At 39.8% G+C, this 16,187-nt stretch overlaps 1 protein-coding gene across 5 annotated transcripts in view; it reads right to left on the bottom strand.

The window, feature by feature from the left end:
• Positions 1-16,187, bottom strand: part of CWC22 (CWC22 spliceosome associated protein homolog) — a 43,091-nt gene that overhangs the window by 7,707 nt on the left and 19,197 nt on the right. For all 5 annotated transcript variants that reach the window (XM_067471161.1, XM_060779955.2, XM_067471166.1 and 2 more), the window contains 5 exons: positions 15,896-15,977; positions 12,918-12,978; positions 6,293-6,370; positions 4,804-4,956; positions 4,299-4,426 (listed from right to left, as the gene is read on the bottom strand). In XM_067471161.1, the coding sequence (XP_067327262.1) occupies positions 4,299-4,426; positions 4,804-4,956; positions 6,293-6,370; positions 12,918-12,978; positions 15,896-15,977 (502 nt within the window). The remainder of the gene's footprint in view (positions 1-4,298; positions 4,427-4,803; positions 4,957-6,292; positions 6,371-12,917; positions 12,979-15,895; positions 15,978-16,187) is intronic.

Here is a 16,187-nt window from a genome sequence, read left to right as displayed (position 1 = left end):
CACTAGCTAGGATTCTAAGGAGACTTCTGAAACAAAATCCCAAAACCACAAACCTACCAAAATATACAAAATATATTATGCAAGCTTTCCAAGCTCTGCTGGCTTCTTCATCAGACAAAAGATGTTCAAATAACCAGAAGGAAAGTGATGGCTTTAGAGTCACTGGTCTACATTTTATATCAGATGTTCATTCTCTTTTTGTTTGTTTGCAATGTGAAATGATAATTCAGAATAGCTATGGTATATGATTTCTGGATTATGGGATTTTAATGTTTACACTAGGATGATTTCATGCTTGACTGAATGTTTAAATTTTATGTATGTCTTATGTTTAATGGTTTTAATTGATTTTAAGGTCATAGATATATGTAATAATTAGTTATTATGATTTCTTTGTGTACTGTATGTTGGCATTGAATTTTTCCCATTAGTATGTTATAAACGACCTTGAGTCCCCCCGGGGGTGAGAAAGGCGGTATATAAATACAGTAAGTAAGTAAGTAAGTAAATATTTTTTACTGAATTATTTTTTTTAAAAAGTGAGTAGGTAAGTAAGTAAGTAAGTAAGTAAATTGTTCTGTTGGTATGAAGAACAAAAATCAACAGAGGCCACTCGCTTCTTGGCCATAAGGGAACCAAGACAAAGAGTAAAATTTAAACTCTATACTATTTATTTATTATTTATTTAAAACATTTATATTCTACCCTTCTCACCCCAAAAGGTACTCAGGGCGGAGCACAGCATATACATGGCAAACATTAAATGCCGGGACACAGATTCACATACAATACATAAACATTAAAAAACATTTGTCAAAATACACCATTTAAAACCGTCCTAGCCATCTGCATCAAATTCAATTGGCCCTGTGATCTCACCAGGAAGGGAGTTCCATAGCCGGGGAGCAATCACCGAGAAGGCCCACCAATCATACCTGTGACAATGGCAGGATGGAAAGCAGGGCCTCCCCGGAGGATCTTAATCTCCGTGATGGTTCATAGGGGAGATGCGTTCGGACAGGTAATTTGGGCCGGGGCCGTTTAGGGCTTTATAGACCAAAGCCAGCACTTTGAATTGTCCCGGTAGCAAACTGGCAGCCAGTGGAGCTGGCGTAACATGGGAGTTGTATGCTCCCTGTATGCCGCCCCAGTTATTAACCTGGCTGCCTCTCATTGGACTATTTGAAGCTTCCGAGCAATCTTCAAAGGCAACCCCACATAGAGTGCATTGCAGTAGTCTATTCTAGATGTAACGAGAGCGTCGACCACCGTGGCCAAGTCTGACCTCCCAAGGTACGGGCGCAGGTGGTGCACAAGTTTTAATTGTGCAAACGCTCCCCTGGCCATCGCTGCAACCTGGGTTTCCAGGCTCAGTGATGAATCCAGGAGAACTCCCAAGCTGCGAACCTGTGCCTTCAAGGGGAGTGTGACCCCGTCCAGCACAGCTTGCAACCCTATACCCTGTTCGGCTTTGCGACTGGCCAGGAGGACCTCTGTCTTGTCTAGATTCAACTTCCATTTGCTTGCCCTCATCCAGACCATCACAGTGGCCAGGCACCGGTTCAGGATTTGGACAGCCTCCTTAGCATCTGGTGGAAATGAGCGATAAAGTTGGATGTCATCAGCGTACAGATAGCATCGATCTCCAAAACTCCGGATGATCTCACCCAGCGGCTTCATGTAGACGTTAAACAACATGGGGGACAATAATGAGCCCTGCAGGACCCCACAGGACAATGGCTGTGGGGCCGAGCAGGAGTCCCCCAGCAACACCTTCTGGGTACGACCCTCCAGGGAGGACTGGCGCCACTGCAGAACAGTACCTCCAAGACCCATCCCTGCAAGGCGCTCCAGAAGGATACCGTGGTCTAGGGTATTGAAGGCCGCTGAGAGGTCCAGGAGAACCAACAGGGACACACTCCCCCTGTCGAGCTCTCTGCGGAGATCATCCACTAAGGCGACCATGGCTGTCTCAATTCCATGTCCCGGTCTGAAATCCGACTAATGGAGATAATGTTTTGAAACAAGTGCCTTTATAAGGATTCAGAGGAATAATGTAGAGGGAAGCAAAGAACATAAAAGCCAACAAATGTTATGGTAGGCAGAAGATGGTATGGTAGTGAGGAAGGCAAGAGATGCCACTTTCCATAGTATTGATGGGCTCACGTCTTCCACGGCTCCTTACTTAACACAAAGCAGTGGTAAATGTCAGCTGTTTGCTGCTTAATTAAAGATGAAGCAAGTCTGAAATCCTGCTGTGTTACTGCTAATACACTGCCTGGATATAGATATGGGCAAGCCAGAAATTTAAACAACAGTGAGATACTAACAGTTGGCAAGGCTTACATTTCTCTCTGCGGCTGATATTTGGAGCCTGTAATAAAGTTGGTCTGAGAGGCTGGAGTTTTAGCCTATGAGAGGTTTTCACTTGTGTTAACTTGCTTTAAGGAGACATTTCTCTTATTTTTCACCTCTCCTTTATAACAGGATGCAGCAGAATAGAAACAAGGAAAACTATTTTGATTACAGCTATTTTATACCCACAGCCATGGTGGTGTTTTACTCAACTTTTACATTAATAGGGGTTTTAATGATCTTTTTATGTTAAATTGTGTATGTAAATTTACGTTCTTTTATATGTGCATATATATGTATTTTATTGCATTTTGTGTATTGTTGCACTGTTAGTGCTTTTATAAGCTGCCCCAATGGTAGTGCAAAATAAATAAAATTATTATTTGATACATAACAAGATTAGTACATAGCAAACAAGATCACTATGCTGACTTTTATATTTGATCACACATCGGACACTTCCTAAGTGTGATGTATCGGTAAATAACGTGTACAGATCCGAGTAGGGTGGCCTTTTGCAGCTGACAGATGGTAATTTTGTCAATGTCAATTGTTTTTAAGTGCAGGCCAAGGTTTTTAGACACTACACCCAGTGTGGCGATCACCACTGGGACCATCTTTACTGGATGGTGCTAGATCTATCTGGATCTTTACTGGATGGTGCTAGATCTATCTTTACTGGATGGTGCTTTGCAGATCTATCTTTAAATCCTCATATCATGTAAGCTTTTCCAGTTAATTCCAGATTATTATTATTATTGTTATTATTTTACCATGATGAGGACAGCCAGTGTACTACAGTGGTTTGCATATTGGATTAGGACTCTGGAACAGCAGGGCTTGGATTCATATTCTGCAATGGAAACCCACTGGGTGTCCTTGGTGAAATCACACCCTCTCAACCTCAGAGGAAGGCCAAGGCAAACCCCCTCTGGATAATTCATATAATGAAAACCCTGTGATTGGCTTGTTGTAGGCTTGGCATAAATTGGAAGTTACTTGTAGGCATCCAAGTACTACAAGGACCAAGTATTATCCGCTAAACAGGTATGAGATTCAAACAAAAGCGCAGATTTTGTGAGGAATCCCAAGTGATGCTATTTCTTTCTACCATTCTACAAAGTCAGGAAATCCTAAACCAGCCTACTGCCTTTAAGCTTTATCAGTCAAATGGGAAAAACATTTCTATAAGCAACAGAAAAATTTCCCATGGCAAATTATATTTTCCATTCTTACTGTACTGTTAATACTTGAGTTGTAGACATAATGTAGACTACTAGGCTAATTGGTTTTATCTGATTAATTAACTGGCTTTATTAATAGGATGGATTACTCCATTAAATGCTTTCACGCAACTAAAAAGATGTCCAAAGAAGCATGTTTAAATATTTATACTACTACCAATAACTTGCGAAGTTTCCCTTATAGAATAAGGAATGATTCAGGACAATGGAATATTATGGGCATTAAAAATACATGTCAATTCCTTCCTTTCATAGAAGGGGGGCCAATTCAGCGAAGAACTCCTCCCACTATTTCACACTCTGGAAGAGATTTTTGTGGTACATGGAGAAAGAAGAAATAAACAGAAGTTGATTTCCTCCAGCTTCCAAAGTGAGAGCACCCTATGGGTAGAGTTCTGCTCACAGGAATGCTGAATTCAAGTCAAGGAATGTATGAATTTAGTGTCAAAATTACTGTTCTTACTCAAAAGAGAACATAATTTTGAAAAAGGGTAAGAAAACAAACACTACTTTTTATCTAAAATCGGTTCCAATGAAAGTTTATATTCTGAAGTATATATGACAATTAGATTTACTTCTATGAGAATGCAATAACGATGTTATACATGCACGCACACACACACAGATCTCAATAATATTAAGATCTAAGGCTAGAAGACTGCCTGCAAGACTAATTTACATGATGAGGTTTCTACTTACTCATCCTTCAATCTTGCATTAAGATTAGGAAGGCCCATATATTCACTAAGCTCTTGGAAAAAGATCTTCACAAATATCCTACTGGATGATGTCGTTGTTTCTTCACTCAGTGTTATGCATTCAAGGACCTAACAATGGAAGAGGTAGTAGGTTAATGCCAAACACTCAAAATCTATTCTAACAATCCAATTTATTATTTTCCCCATCCTTCAATGTGTGCACTAGGTGGCTTAGTATTACTTTCACACAGCAGTGACTCTTTCAGTTCATTTAAAAGCATGACCCTCTCTCCAAACAATTTAATTGAACTTCTGTTGCAAGGTAAGTCTACTTCAAAGCTCTCGTGGCCCTTGTCAGTGCCAACATCAATGCAGAATTCAGCTTCTGACCTGAATTTTAACTGACAGCACCTCTGTCTGAAGTATTTCAAAAGAGAAAAACAACATCTTGCCCTTTCAAATCCTACATACACATCCTGCAAGACTAAGAACATTTTTTTACTTACACTCCATGGAAGGGAATCTGTATACAAAAGGTGTGCAAACATCTTGGCCACATTCCTCAACTTGTTTGTTTCCAGCCGGTGGATAGTATCATACTGTTCTTTGAAAATGCCTTCAAATGCTTCCATGTATTCTTTTTTCAACATACAGAAACGCTGAAAATGCAAAACAACAAAAAACCCTCACTTTTTAAAAAACCATTTCCATATATAAGCAGATTATATTCAATCAAAACTTCCATTTTTTCCTTGACATTTCTTTAAACATATGATGGAACCTAACATATGATTTAAACATATGATGGAACCTAAACATATGAAGAGAACCTGTTTCCATAACATTTTATCAATGTGTGCCACTAAAAACATAATGTATAAGCAAATATTTTACACATGAAAACATAGCCCAACCCCCCCCCCCCCCCAAAATCTTGGTGTCTTGGTTTTTAGGTTAATTCTGGGAGTTGTTTGAGGCACTGATTCAGAAAATTGCTTTAGATGGGCTACGTCCACTCTAGTTTCTTAGATATGGTTATCATGATTTTTTCATGGGCGAGCAGATGAAGACTGGTGTATGGCATATGCTCTATAGCTTAAAAACTTGAGCTGATAGGGGGAAACTTGTGCCATTTTTGAAATCAGCAGGTCAAATATACCCAGAAACAGGACTAATATTTGAGGCACCAAAATGTGTGTTGTTCAGTTTAATACATATAAGCATTTTTGAAAAGAAACAAAATTGATAGTCAAAACTTAACAATATGCATGTTTTCAGGTTTTTCATAATGGCCAACATCCAAAGAGTTTTGCAAGTAAATACAGTTATGTTTTCTGATGGCAGGCAATGCCTCAGGTTCCATGGCAAAGCTCTTCCACAACCAATTGAATGCATTTCTGTTGAGAAGTATGGAGGTTGATAAATCTTTAAAATGTTACAATCAATTAAATCTTGAATATTCAGATTTTTAAAAAAGAAACAAATAAAAGCTTGCTTATAGCTCTGCCAGCTTTACTGAATGAGCCTTAAGTTAGTAATCCACACTCGCCCTAGCTTCAAAACAGTGATGGCAAAGTGTCTGTCTCAGAAACAAAAGAGAAAAGAGGAACACATTGTGGCAAGCTTTTAAATCCAGTGACCTCCCCACTAAGTCTGACAGGAAGCACATCTGTTGACTGTCTAGGATAACAAATGCTTCTGCTTATCCTTCCTAAGTGCTTTTATGCCACTCAATTTTGATAACGCACACAAATGAATGGTGTCAAAATATTCACTTTTTGTTTCCTGTTACTAAAGGACGATTCACACACTTTTGATGGCTGAGTGCCGATGAGCTGGAAAGCTTTGTTTGAGGTGAAGAGATATGAATAGCTGATGTCTGATCTAAGATAGCTGAGTTACGCTTCCGAAGTTGTCATCTGGTGCAAATATAGCAGTTTTGTAATGCATCCTAAAAGATACTTCTGCTATGGATAAAAAAAAACAACAACTCACCCCAGCTAGTAAACCAAAGAATTTCTCATATGTTCGCTGTTGAGCACAACAGTCAAGTATCATGTTGCACAGTTCTTTCTGTTAGAGAGAGAGAGACTTCTAAGAGATTGCTGTGTTATGATAAAAAAAAACAGTTCCTAAGCTAAGAAACAACATTTAATACTCCATTATACTTTGAAAATCACAGATCTATTGATTTTTTAAAGCTAGAAATTAAAAACTGCGGGAGGAGGGGGGAATGCAATACATTCAAAAGGTAAAAACAATTCAACATACTCCTTTCTTCCACAAACCGTTTTGTTCTAAACTGTCACCAGTAATGTACCAAAAGAGGATGAACAACTAGAAAATCAACTCAGTCAAGACAGAGGTGCTCACAGTCATCTGGAAGGCAGATCAGGCAATGTGGATTCAGCATGTGCTGGATGGAGATGTAGGTTTACAGCTTGAGTGTACGTCTGTATTCATCTCTAAGTGTGGAAACTCAGGTTTCAGGGGTATCCAGGAGTGCCATTTGCACTGTTAAAGCTTGGAAGCCAGTTTTGCACATTCCTTAAAATGTCAGATATGGTCATGGCAACACGTGCTTACATAACATCCCAGTAGGATTACTGAAATGCACTTATGTGGGGCTGCCTCTGAAGAGTTGTTGGAAACTTCAACTGGTTGCGGAAACATTGCTAACTGCGGAGAACACACCACTCCCTTATTGTAGAAGCTGCACTGGCTGCCAGTCTATTTCTAGACCAAATCAAAGTGCTAGTTTTGAACCTATATGGCTCAAGTTTGAAGATCCGCATTCTCTCTTATGAACCTCCTTGTGTTTTGAGTTCTGCTGAGTAGACCCTTCTCTCTGTCTCACCATTTCCATAGGTACTGTATATACTTGAGTATAAGCAGAGTTATTCAGCCCTTTTTAAGGCTGAAAAAGCCCCCCCCCCCCACTTATACTTGAGTGAGGGTCTTGGCGGGAAGCAGTGGGAATGAAAAAGCCCTTCTTTAAGCCCTATGCCTTCCTGCCAGTACCCTCACCTCTGGGCTGCTGTGAGCAGAGTTGAGGAGGAGGGAGGTGCACTTTCCTCCCTCTTCCCCTCCAGTACTCCCTCCGTCCCTCACTCACTCAAACCACAGGAAATTCCTGCCAGGAAGCCAGCCCGCTGCTCCTCTGTTCCTTCCTCCCTCCAAACTTTCCCTTCCTTTCCTCCTCACAGCAGAAACTTTATTGCCTCAGCCAAGCCAAGCCTACAGAAAGGAACTGCCGTTCCTGATCACGGTGCAGGCTCTGACGCTGCTGAGTGCTTCAAAAACAACATCTCCCAAGGAGGCAATGTGGCAGAAGGGAGGCTCACAGAGCTGGCGCCTTTGCCCCAAAGCACCTTGGGACTTGTAGTCTTCGGTGCACCTGCTGCCCTTTGGAGAGTGTTGCATGCCAGGGTATGCATTCAGAAAAAACAGGCATCACATTTTAACCTGTCAGCGGTGGCTCAGCAGGGAGGGCTCAATTAATGTAATTTTATTGGTATCTATTTTTATTTTGAAATTTAACAGTAGCTGCTGCATTTCCCACCCTCAGTTTACGTATCCAAGTCAATACGTTTCCCCAGTTTTTGTGGTAAAATTAAGATGCCTGGGCTTATATTCGGGTCAGCTTATACTCAAGTATATACGGTACATCTGATGGAAATATAGGAGGAGGCATTTTCAGTGGCTGCCCGCTTCCTAGAGAACTGGCATCCTAGAGAACTGACTTCCTAGAGAACTGGCATCCAATTAATTTCTTATTGCAAACAAATAAAGACTGTTCTGTTTTGACATGCATTCAATGATTGATTGTGGAAAGTCTATTCCACCTAACAATCTCGTTAATTATGCTGGTATAGGTGGGTATGTATGTGTGTTTAACAGTTTATGTTTGTAAGTAGTTGACATTTTTAAATTTTTATGATTTTTAATTTGTTGTAAGCCTCTTTGAGCCTCAAAATGGGGAAAAGATGAGATACAAACAAAAAACAAACAAACAAACTGCATGAAAATATCCCAGCAGAATCAAATCACTCTGGGTCAAAGTCAAGATAGATAATTACTCTAGCAGCCGTAGGTCCTTCGTAGTCTTTTTGATAACAATATATCTAAACATTTCCATTCAGAAAAAATGTGCAACTGAACATAAGCAACCGTACCTATTATTCTATATTTTACAAGACAAAAGCGCCTACCACTAAATATTCTGGGAAAATGAGAAGTGTGTTTTATGGTGGTGGATTAAGGCTGTCAATGCCTTATGTGTTTTTCACCCCTAAAACATTATATTAGTTTTACTCTTTATACCACGGGTCCTCAAACTAAGGCCCAAGGACCAGATACGGCCCTCCAAGGTCATTTACCCGGCCCTCGCTCAGGGTCAGCCTAAGTCTGAAACAACTTGAAAGCACACAACAACAACAATCCTATCTCATCAGCCAAAAGCAGACCCTCACTTCCCATTGAAATACCAAGTCTATATTTATTAAAATTGTTCTTAATTTTAATTATTGTATTGTTTTTAAATGTTTTTGCACTACAAATAAGATATGTGCAGTGTGCATAGAAATTCATTCTTTTTCCCCCAAATTATAATCTGACCCTCCAACAGTTTGAGGGACTGTGACCTGGCCCTCTGTTTAAAAAGTTTGAGGACCCCTGCTTTATACTGTTATATTATAGTAACTAGCTGTGCCCTGCCACGCGTTGCTGTGGCCTATAGTAAAACTTATCAAAGTTGAGGTAGATATCTGGACTGTTATGAAAGAGAGGTCCCTACCTATTCCTTCCCCCTTTTCCTCCCCCTTTCTATCCTTTCTTCCTTCTCTACCTCTTTCTTTCTTTCCTTCTTTCACTACTTGGTTTCATCCTTCTCTCTTTCCTTCATTCTCTCCCCCTTTCTTCCTTTGCCTTTCTTCCCTCCCTGTTTGCTTCCTTCTTTCACTTTTTATTTCCTTTTATTTCACCACCATCATAACAATAACAATAATGCAATGCATTGCCTCCGGGACCTGACACCTCTCCCATTCCCCCTAAAAGGGTCTCAGAGGAACAATAGCATAATAATAATAATAGAAATAACAACAACGGGGATTTTAGTTAAGTTTCGTTGGGGGATTTTTGAGTTTTGTTGTTTTGCCGTTTTGTGAGTGTGTTGTTGTGTTGTTTTTCATTTTGAGTAGATATGTTTGTACCTTGTGGGTTGTGTTATGGGCACGGGGATTTTGGTTAAGTTTCGTTGGGGGATTTTTGAGTTTTGTTGTTTTGCCGTTATGTGAGTGTGTTGTTGTGTTGTTTTTCATTTTGAGTAGATATGTTTGTACCTTGTGGGTTGTGTTATGGGCATGGGAATTTTGGTTAAGTTTCGTTGGGGGGGTTTTGAGTTTTGTTTCCTCGTTGGATGCCCCTAACAAATTTATATATATAGATAGTTGATAAGTTTTTACATAATAAAAAAGGACAGAGTGCTGATGCCGTTGCAAGTGAAGTCAGCAGTATTTGCGGAACAAATTACTTTTTGCAGTCTTAATTGTGGGAGAAATGTTATACTATTCCCTATAGGTTAAAAGTAATTAAATATATTAACTTCCCAATTGAATGTAATAATTTCTGGCAGACTATTCACAACAACAATTCACAGGAAAATAGATTTGCCTATACAGACACCCTTCATAGCTTCTTGATACAAAGAGCAGGTTAAACCCAAAGCTTCCATTTCCTAGAGTAAGCAAAAAATATTCTCAATTATTTTGCATGAATGGTGTGAGGGAACCCACACAAGCCTTCTGGAAGCAAACGTCAGCTTCAAAGTTTAGTGGAGCTCCTATTTCATGTGCCAAATGTCTGCCTTATTGTGATCTTGGAAACTAAGAAGGGTTGACCCTGGTTAGTACTTTAATGGAAGACTGCAAATGAATATCAAGTGCTATAGAAAGGAACTGACAAAACTACTTCTAAGGATTCCTTCCTACGAAAATTTCATGAAATTTATGGGATTGCCACAAGTAACAGGTGATTTGAAGACACACATACACACACAGAGAGGTTTTTATAAAGTTACTGGCAGGTTGTGGTTGCAATCTGCCTTAAAAAGAAAAAAAATGCTCATGTAAACCAAATTCTCAACATAGTTTAGTTTATAGATGTGAACTTTTTGTTGTGTTTCTTCAATGCTTGTTATAGCCATATGCAAATGACAAAATTACTTCACCAAAATCTTCTTTTCCTGTCTTACTCCAATTTAGAGATACAGAATAGCTATTGATCTTTTCTTAAAATAATATTTGGTTTGTGAGGCTATTAATGAAGACCCCTCGTGGATCTGTCATTTCCCATCATTATGAGGGAATATCATATTCCTCCTCTTTAATGCTATTGTTTCAATTTTCTTTTATTCTAATCGTTATATTAATTGGGTCTGACAAGGGTTTGGAGGATTGACAGCAATTCAGTAGGAATTGATAGGGATGCCTTTTCTTATCTTTGCTTCACTTCCAGGTAGAGCATATTTACAGAAGTTTCTGACCTCCTTACCATGGCTAAAAGAAAGGAAACAGTTCACATGTAGCACAACTCCCCCCTCCCCACTTTCTAACCCTTCCTTTCTTGTGAGGATACCCTCTCACCTATGAGTGTTAGCCATTTTTAGTGCTAACCAGGATTGCTCTTAAACTACATTCCATAAAGCTGGGCCTTGGTATGCCACAAAATCCATGGTTATGGTTAAGAATGATTAACACTGATATGGAAATTACTCTGCATTCCAGGAATGGCTTTTTAAGGAAGATGGGATCCTGTACATCTGCCAATTGTTGTGATGTCTTATACTTATAGAAAACTCCATACACCTCTGTCAAACAATTAAAACCAGTTTTCAATAAAAACAGATGCTTCAGGATCCCAGTTCAACAGCTAATGAAGAAACTTTTGAAAAACGAATTATGTAGTGGTAAGATCTGAAAACCAACAACTGGAAATTTTAAAATGTATTTGACAACTGCAGGTATTGTACTATTTCTACCTTTTCTCCAATCAAGTTTTTCCCTGAAACTGCTACCACCTAGTTCTATTGACTTCAAAGCATTTTATCACCATATCACTTCTTGCTCGCATTTGGCATCAGGGATACTCCTTGGATTAAAAGCAAGTGGCTGTGTCAAACAATATCTAGTTTCCTGGCCATGTCTACTAGTCTGCTTGCCTCTGCCTCATGTGATTATTCCTGCTGACCATGTCCTTATAATATTTTGTTCATTTAAATATATTTTCCTTCCTTCGAACATGGATTCTTTGCTCCAGTTTAAAACAAACAGTTCATCTAGAACAAACCAGTTTACACTTCCTTGCAACTAGAAATGGGGCTGAGAATATAAGAAATGCATTAAGAAAATATTATTGGGTATGGCTTCATGAAGGTATTTTGGATTCGATCAAGCATTCACTTCTTCCAACCGAAGAGGTCCTTCTGCCCAGGGAAGTTTTTTGATCCAGTAAAACAGACCCAAGAAGAGGAAGAGAAAGAAAGGAGTCAGTTTACTGTGTCACCACATATACTGTTCTGAATGGTCCCAAAACTTTTTAGAACAGCTTATCTGAGGTTGGAATGGATTGCAAAGTTGTTCCGCTGACACTTATGGAATGCAATCCTTTACATATAAAAATCATATTAGGCGAGGTTAAGCAGGTTTGTAGTACACTGTAGGAGATACGGGTACTCTATAACATTTCAGCCAACAAAAAGGCTTTGAATTTTTACGCAGCAGCAAGAAGATGGACTATATTGAAATAATTATAAAGTGTCAGCTAGAAATATATACAGCTGCCTGCAGGGAATCCTTGTTGTTGGAGGATTCCCAACAGGCAGTAAACAGCCAAACCTTTTGAAATGATCCCCCCAGGCAGTAAACAGCCAGGCTTTGAAGCTGCAAGGCCATTAATGCGAATCAAGGTGGCCAACTGCAACATTCACACTTGCCTCAAACAGACAAGAGTTCTTTCTCCCACCCTGGACATTCCAGTTATATAAACTCCACTTGCCTAGTTTCAAACAGACCTCACAACCTCTGAGGATGCCTGCCATAGATGCAGGCAAAACGTCAGGAGAGAATGCTTATGGAACATGGCTATACAGCCCAGAAAACTCACAGTAACTCAGTTTAAAAGAGCTCTGGCTTTCTTCATTTTGACTTGCAGGTGAGCATTTTGCGAAAATTGTTTAGTAACAGAGTCAGCAAAGTTCCACACAATACAGCTTTCTGGAAATATTCTCTTCTGGTCTTAGAATAGAATTGCCTGGCCTCAATGTTTTTCAACTGTTACACAACTGTATTTCAGCAGAGCCAACATTTTTACACAAATAACAGCATGTCATCATTTTTTATCATTTGGATATAAATGTAAGACAGATATTCAACAGTAAGAAGGATATTCAACAACATTAATTCCTACTAGGTTTATTTTATTATAAAGATAAAGCTTTGCCTATAATTTAGATTATTTACTATATATTAGAGACAATAGGCTGTGCAATATGACACTGTCAATATCTGCTTGGGAAAAAAGTGCTGTTTCTAGAAATAGAAGGAGAGGAATTAGAAAGAATTACCGTTTGGCTTTCAGGAAAATCCATCTTCAGCAATTTGTGAGCACATTCTTCAAAGTCTAAACTGTAAAAGGCAAAAAAGTATATTCAGAACTGACTTGTGACCATAATAGCGTAAAACATCGCTGTGCTGACAATGCTAATATCAGTATTATAAAAATGAATACCCGTGGGCTTGAAATAGACTTGGTTTTTAAAAAAACAAAACAGCAGCCTCAAACAATGCTGATTTAAGCTAGTTTTTGAGACAAAGGGGAATTAGGTCAATTACCCCTCCATGTTTTCTGATGTGAAAAAAATATTGAAGGAATATCCTAAATCCTCCACAGCACCTCACCTATTTCTCCAGCTGTAACCTGTTCATTTATCTGACACAAGACAAACAAATCCTTGTTGCTCTATGAACTTCAGATTTGTTGTACTAAGCAAGCTGATACAGGCACAGAACAAAAGCATTAATCAATATGGTCATTGCAGTGACTAAAAATCTGCCACAGCTGTTTTTGAAATGTCTGACATTTCATTAAAATAAAGAAATTAACAAGCATTTTTCTCCACAATTCTGGTAAACATAAAATTCTGTTTTAGCCACTTCACATTACTGTATGAATCATAGCCAAAACCAATAGATTTTCAGACAGACTAAAAACAAGATGACTCTCATGCATGAGTCATTATTGCTACAACACCATGTTAAACAGAAATGTACCAGGACTAGTAACTAAACAAATGAAAACATCATTTGAAATGTTGCTTTGGACCTCTCATATAAAGTACTAGCTGTGCCCTGCCACGCGTTGCTGTGGCCTATAGTAAAACTTATCAAAGTTGAGGTAGATATCTGGACTATTATGAAAGAGAGGTCCGTACCTATTCCTTCCCCCTTTTCCTCCCCCTTTCTCTCCTTTCTTCCTTCTCTACCTCTTTCTTTCTTTCCTTCTTTCACTACTTGGTTTCATCCTTCTCTCTTTCCTTCATTCCCTCCCCCTTTCTTCCTTTGCCTTTCCTCCCTCCCTGTTTGCTTCCTTCTTTCTCTTTTTATTTCCTTTTATTTCACCACCATCATAACAATAACAATAATGCAATGCATTGCCTCTGGGACCTGACACCTCTCCCATTCCCCCTAAAAGGGTCTCAGAGGAAGAATAGCATAATAATAATAATAATAATAATAATAATAATAACCTTTACCCGCCACATGTTGCTGTGGCCAATCTTCCCTCTTTCTCTCCTTCTTTTCCTCCCTCCCTCCCTCCTTCCTTCCTTCCTTCCCATCTTTCCTTTTCTTTCTCTATCTCTATCCTTCCTTCCCCCTTTTTCTTTCTCTTCTGCTCTCTCTCTTTTCTTTCCTTCCATCTTTCCTTTTCTTTCCTTTTCTTCTTCCTCTAACTTTCCTTCCTTCCCCCTTTTTCTTTACCTCCCTTTCTCTTTCTTCCTTCTTTCCTTCCTTCCTGTCTTTCCTAGATTTTGACAGGGTGGGAAGGGGCGGGGTGGGGTTTGGAGGTGGCGTAAAGTAAAAGGAGGTAAGATTGGGGCAGGGGAGTAATGGAGCGTGGGGTTGCGTGTGTGTGCGGCAGCGGGGGGAGTGATGGAGTGTGGGGTTGCGTGTGTGTGTGCGGCGGCGGGGGGAGTGGGGTTGCGTGTGTGTGTGCGGCGGCGGGGGGAGTGGGGTTGCGTGTGTGTGCGACGGTGGGGGGAGTGATGGAGCGTGGGGTTGCGTGTGTGTGTGTGGCGGCAGGGGGAGTGGGGTTGCGTGTGTGTATGCGGCGGCGGGGGGAGTGATGGAGCGTGGGGTTGCGTGTGTGTGTGTGGCAGGGGGTGTGTGTGTGCGGGAAGCGGCGCAGCAGGGCTTGGAGTGGGCATGGTTTCCGCAGAGGGAACGTTGGCCGGAAGGCCATGTGCGCGTGCCAGGGAACTTGCGGCTGGGTGCCAATGCGCATGCTCAGTTGTTTTGCCGTTTTGTGAGTGTGTTGTTGTGTTTCATTTTGAGTAGATATGTTTGTACCTTGTGGGTTGTGTTATGGGCATGGGAATTTTGGTTAAGTTTCGTTGGGGTTTTTTTGAGTTTTGTTCTTTTGCCGTTTTGTGTGTTGCTGTGTTGTTTTTCATTTTGAGTAGATATGTTTGTACCTTGTGGGTTGTGTTATGGGCACGGGGATTTTGGTTAAGTTTCGTTGGGGGATTTTTGAGTTTTGTTGTTTTGCCGTTTTGTGAGTGTGTTGTTGTGTTGTTTTTCATTTTGAGTAGATATGTTTGTACCTTGTGGGTTGTGTTATGGGCACGGGGATTTTGGTTAAGTTTCGTTGGGGGATTTTTGAGTTTTGTTGTTTTGCCGTTTTGTGAGTGTGTTGTTGTGTTGTTTTTCATTTTGAGTAGATATGTTTGTACCTTGTGGGTTGTGTTATGGGCACGGGGATTTTGGTTAAGTTTCATTGGGGGATTTTTGAGTTTTGTTGTTTTGCCGTTTTGTGAGTGTGTTGTTGTGTTGTTTTTCATTTTGAGTAGATATGTTTGTACCTTGTGGGTTGTGTTATGGGCACGGGGATTTTGGTAAAGTTTCGTTGGTTTTTTTTTTAGTTTTGTTGTTTTGCCGTTTTGTGAGTGTGTTGTTGTGTTGTTTTTCATTTTGAGTAGATATGTTTGTACCTTGTGGGTTGTGTTATGGGCATGGCAATTTTGGTTAAGTTTCGTTGGTTTTTTTTGAGTTTTGTTGTTTTGCCGTTTTGTGAGTGTGTTGTTGTGTTGTTTTTCATTTTGAGTAGATATGTTTGTACCTTGTGGGTTGTGTTATGGGCATGGGAATTTTGGTTAAGTTTCGTTGGGGGGTTTTTGAGTTTTGTTTCCTCGTTGGATGCCCCTAACAAATTTATATATATAGACTGACGTTAGTTGTTGGGGATAATTTAAAATATCCTGTTAATTTACACATTCTTTAACTCAGGCAAGCCTCTTTCCTCCTGAATTTATATATTTAATGTTACCTTGATTGAATTGCGAGGTAAATCGTTCGCCGGAAGGAGACCAAGTTAATTTCTGTTTTATCATGGATGGTTACTTTTTGTCCTTTCAAAATGAGGAGAAACAATGCAGGGAATTAGCATTCAGAAATAATGTTATTTTAAAGCACGATACATATACTATTTAATAGTCTTGTATATTTGTACAGAATCACTCTCCATTCCAAACTAGGCGACTTGGAAGGTGCTGAACTGCGCTCTGGCACCATGAGATGCAGAGCCAACCTTAAGAAATGGGGTTACAAAGTGGAATCCA

This window comes from Anolis sagrei, chromosome 1 (genome assembly GCF_037176765.1).
Source record: "Anolis sagrei isolate rAnoSag1 chromosome 1, rAnoSag1.mat, whole genome shotgun sequence".
Classification (NCBI taxonomy): Eukaryota; Metazoa; Chordata; class Lepidosauria; order Squamata; family Dactyloidae; genus Anolis; species Anolis sagrei.
This window is presented reverse-complemented; position numbering and strand designations above follow the sequence as displayed.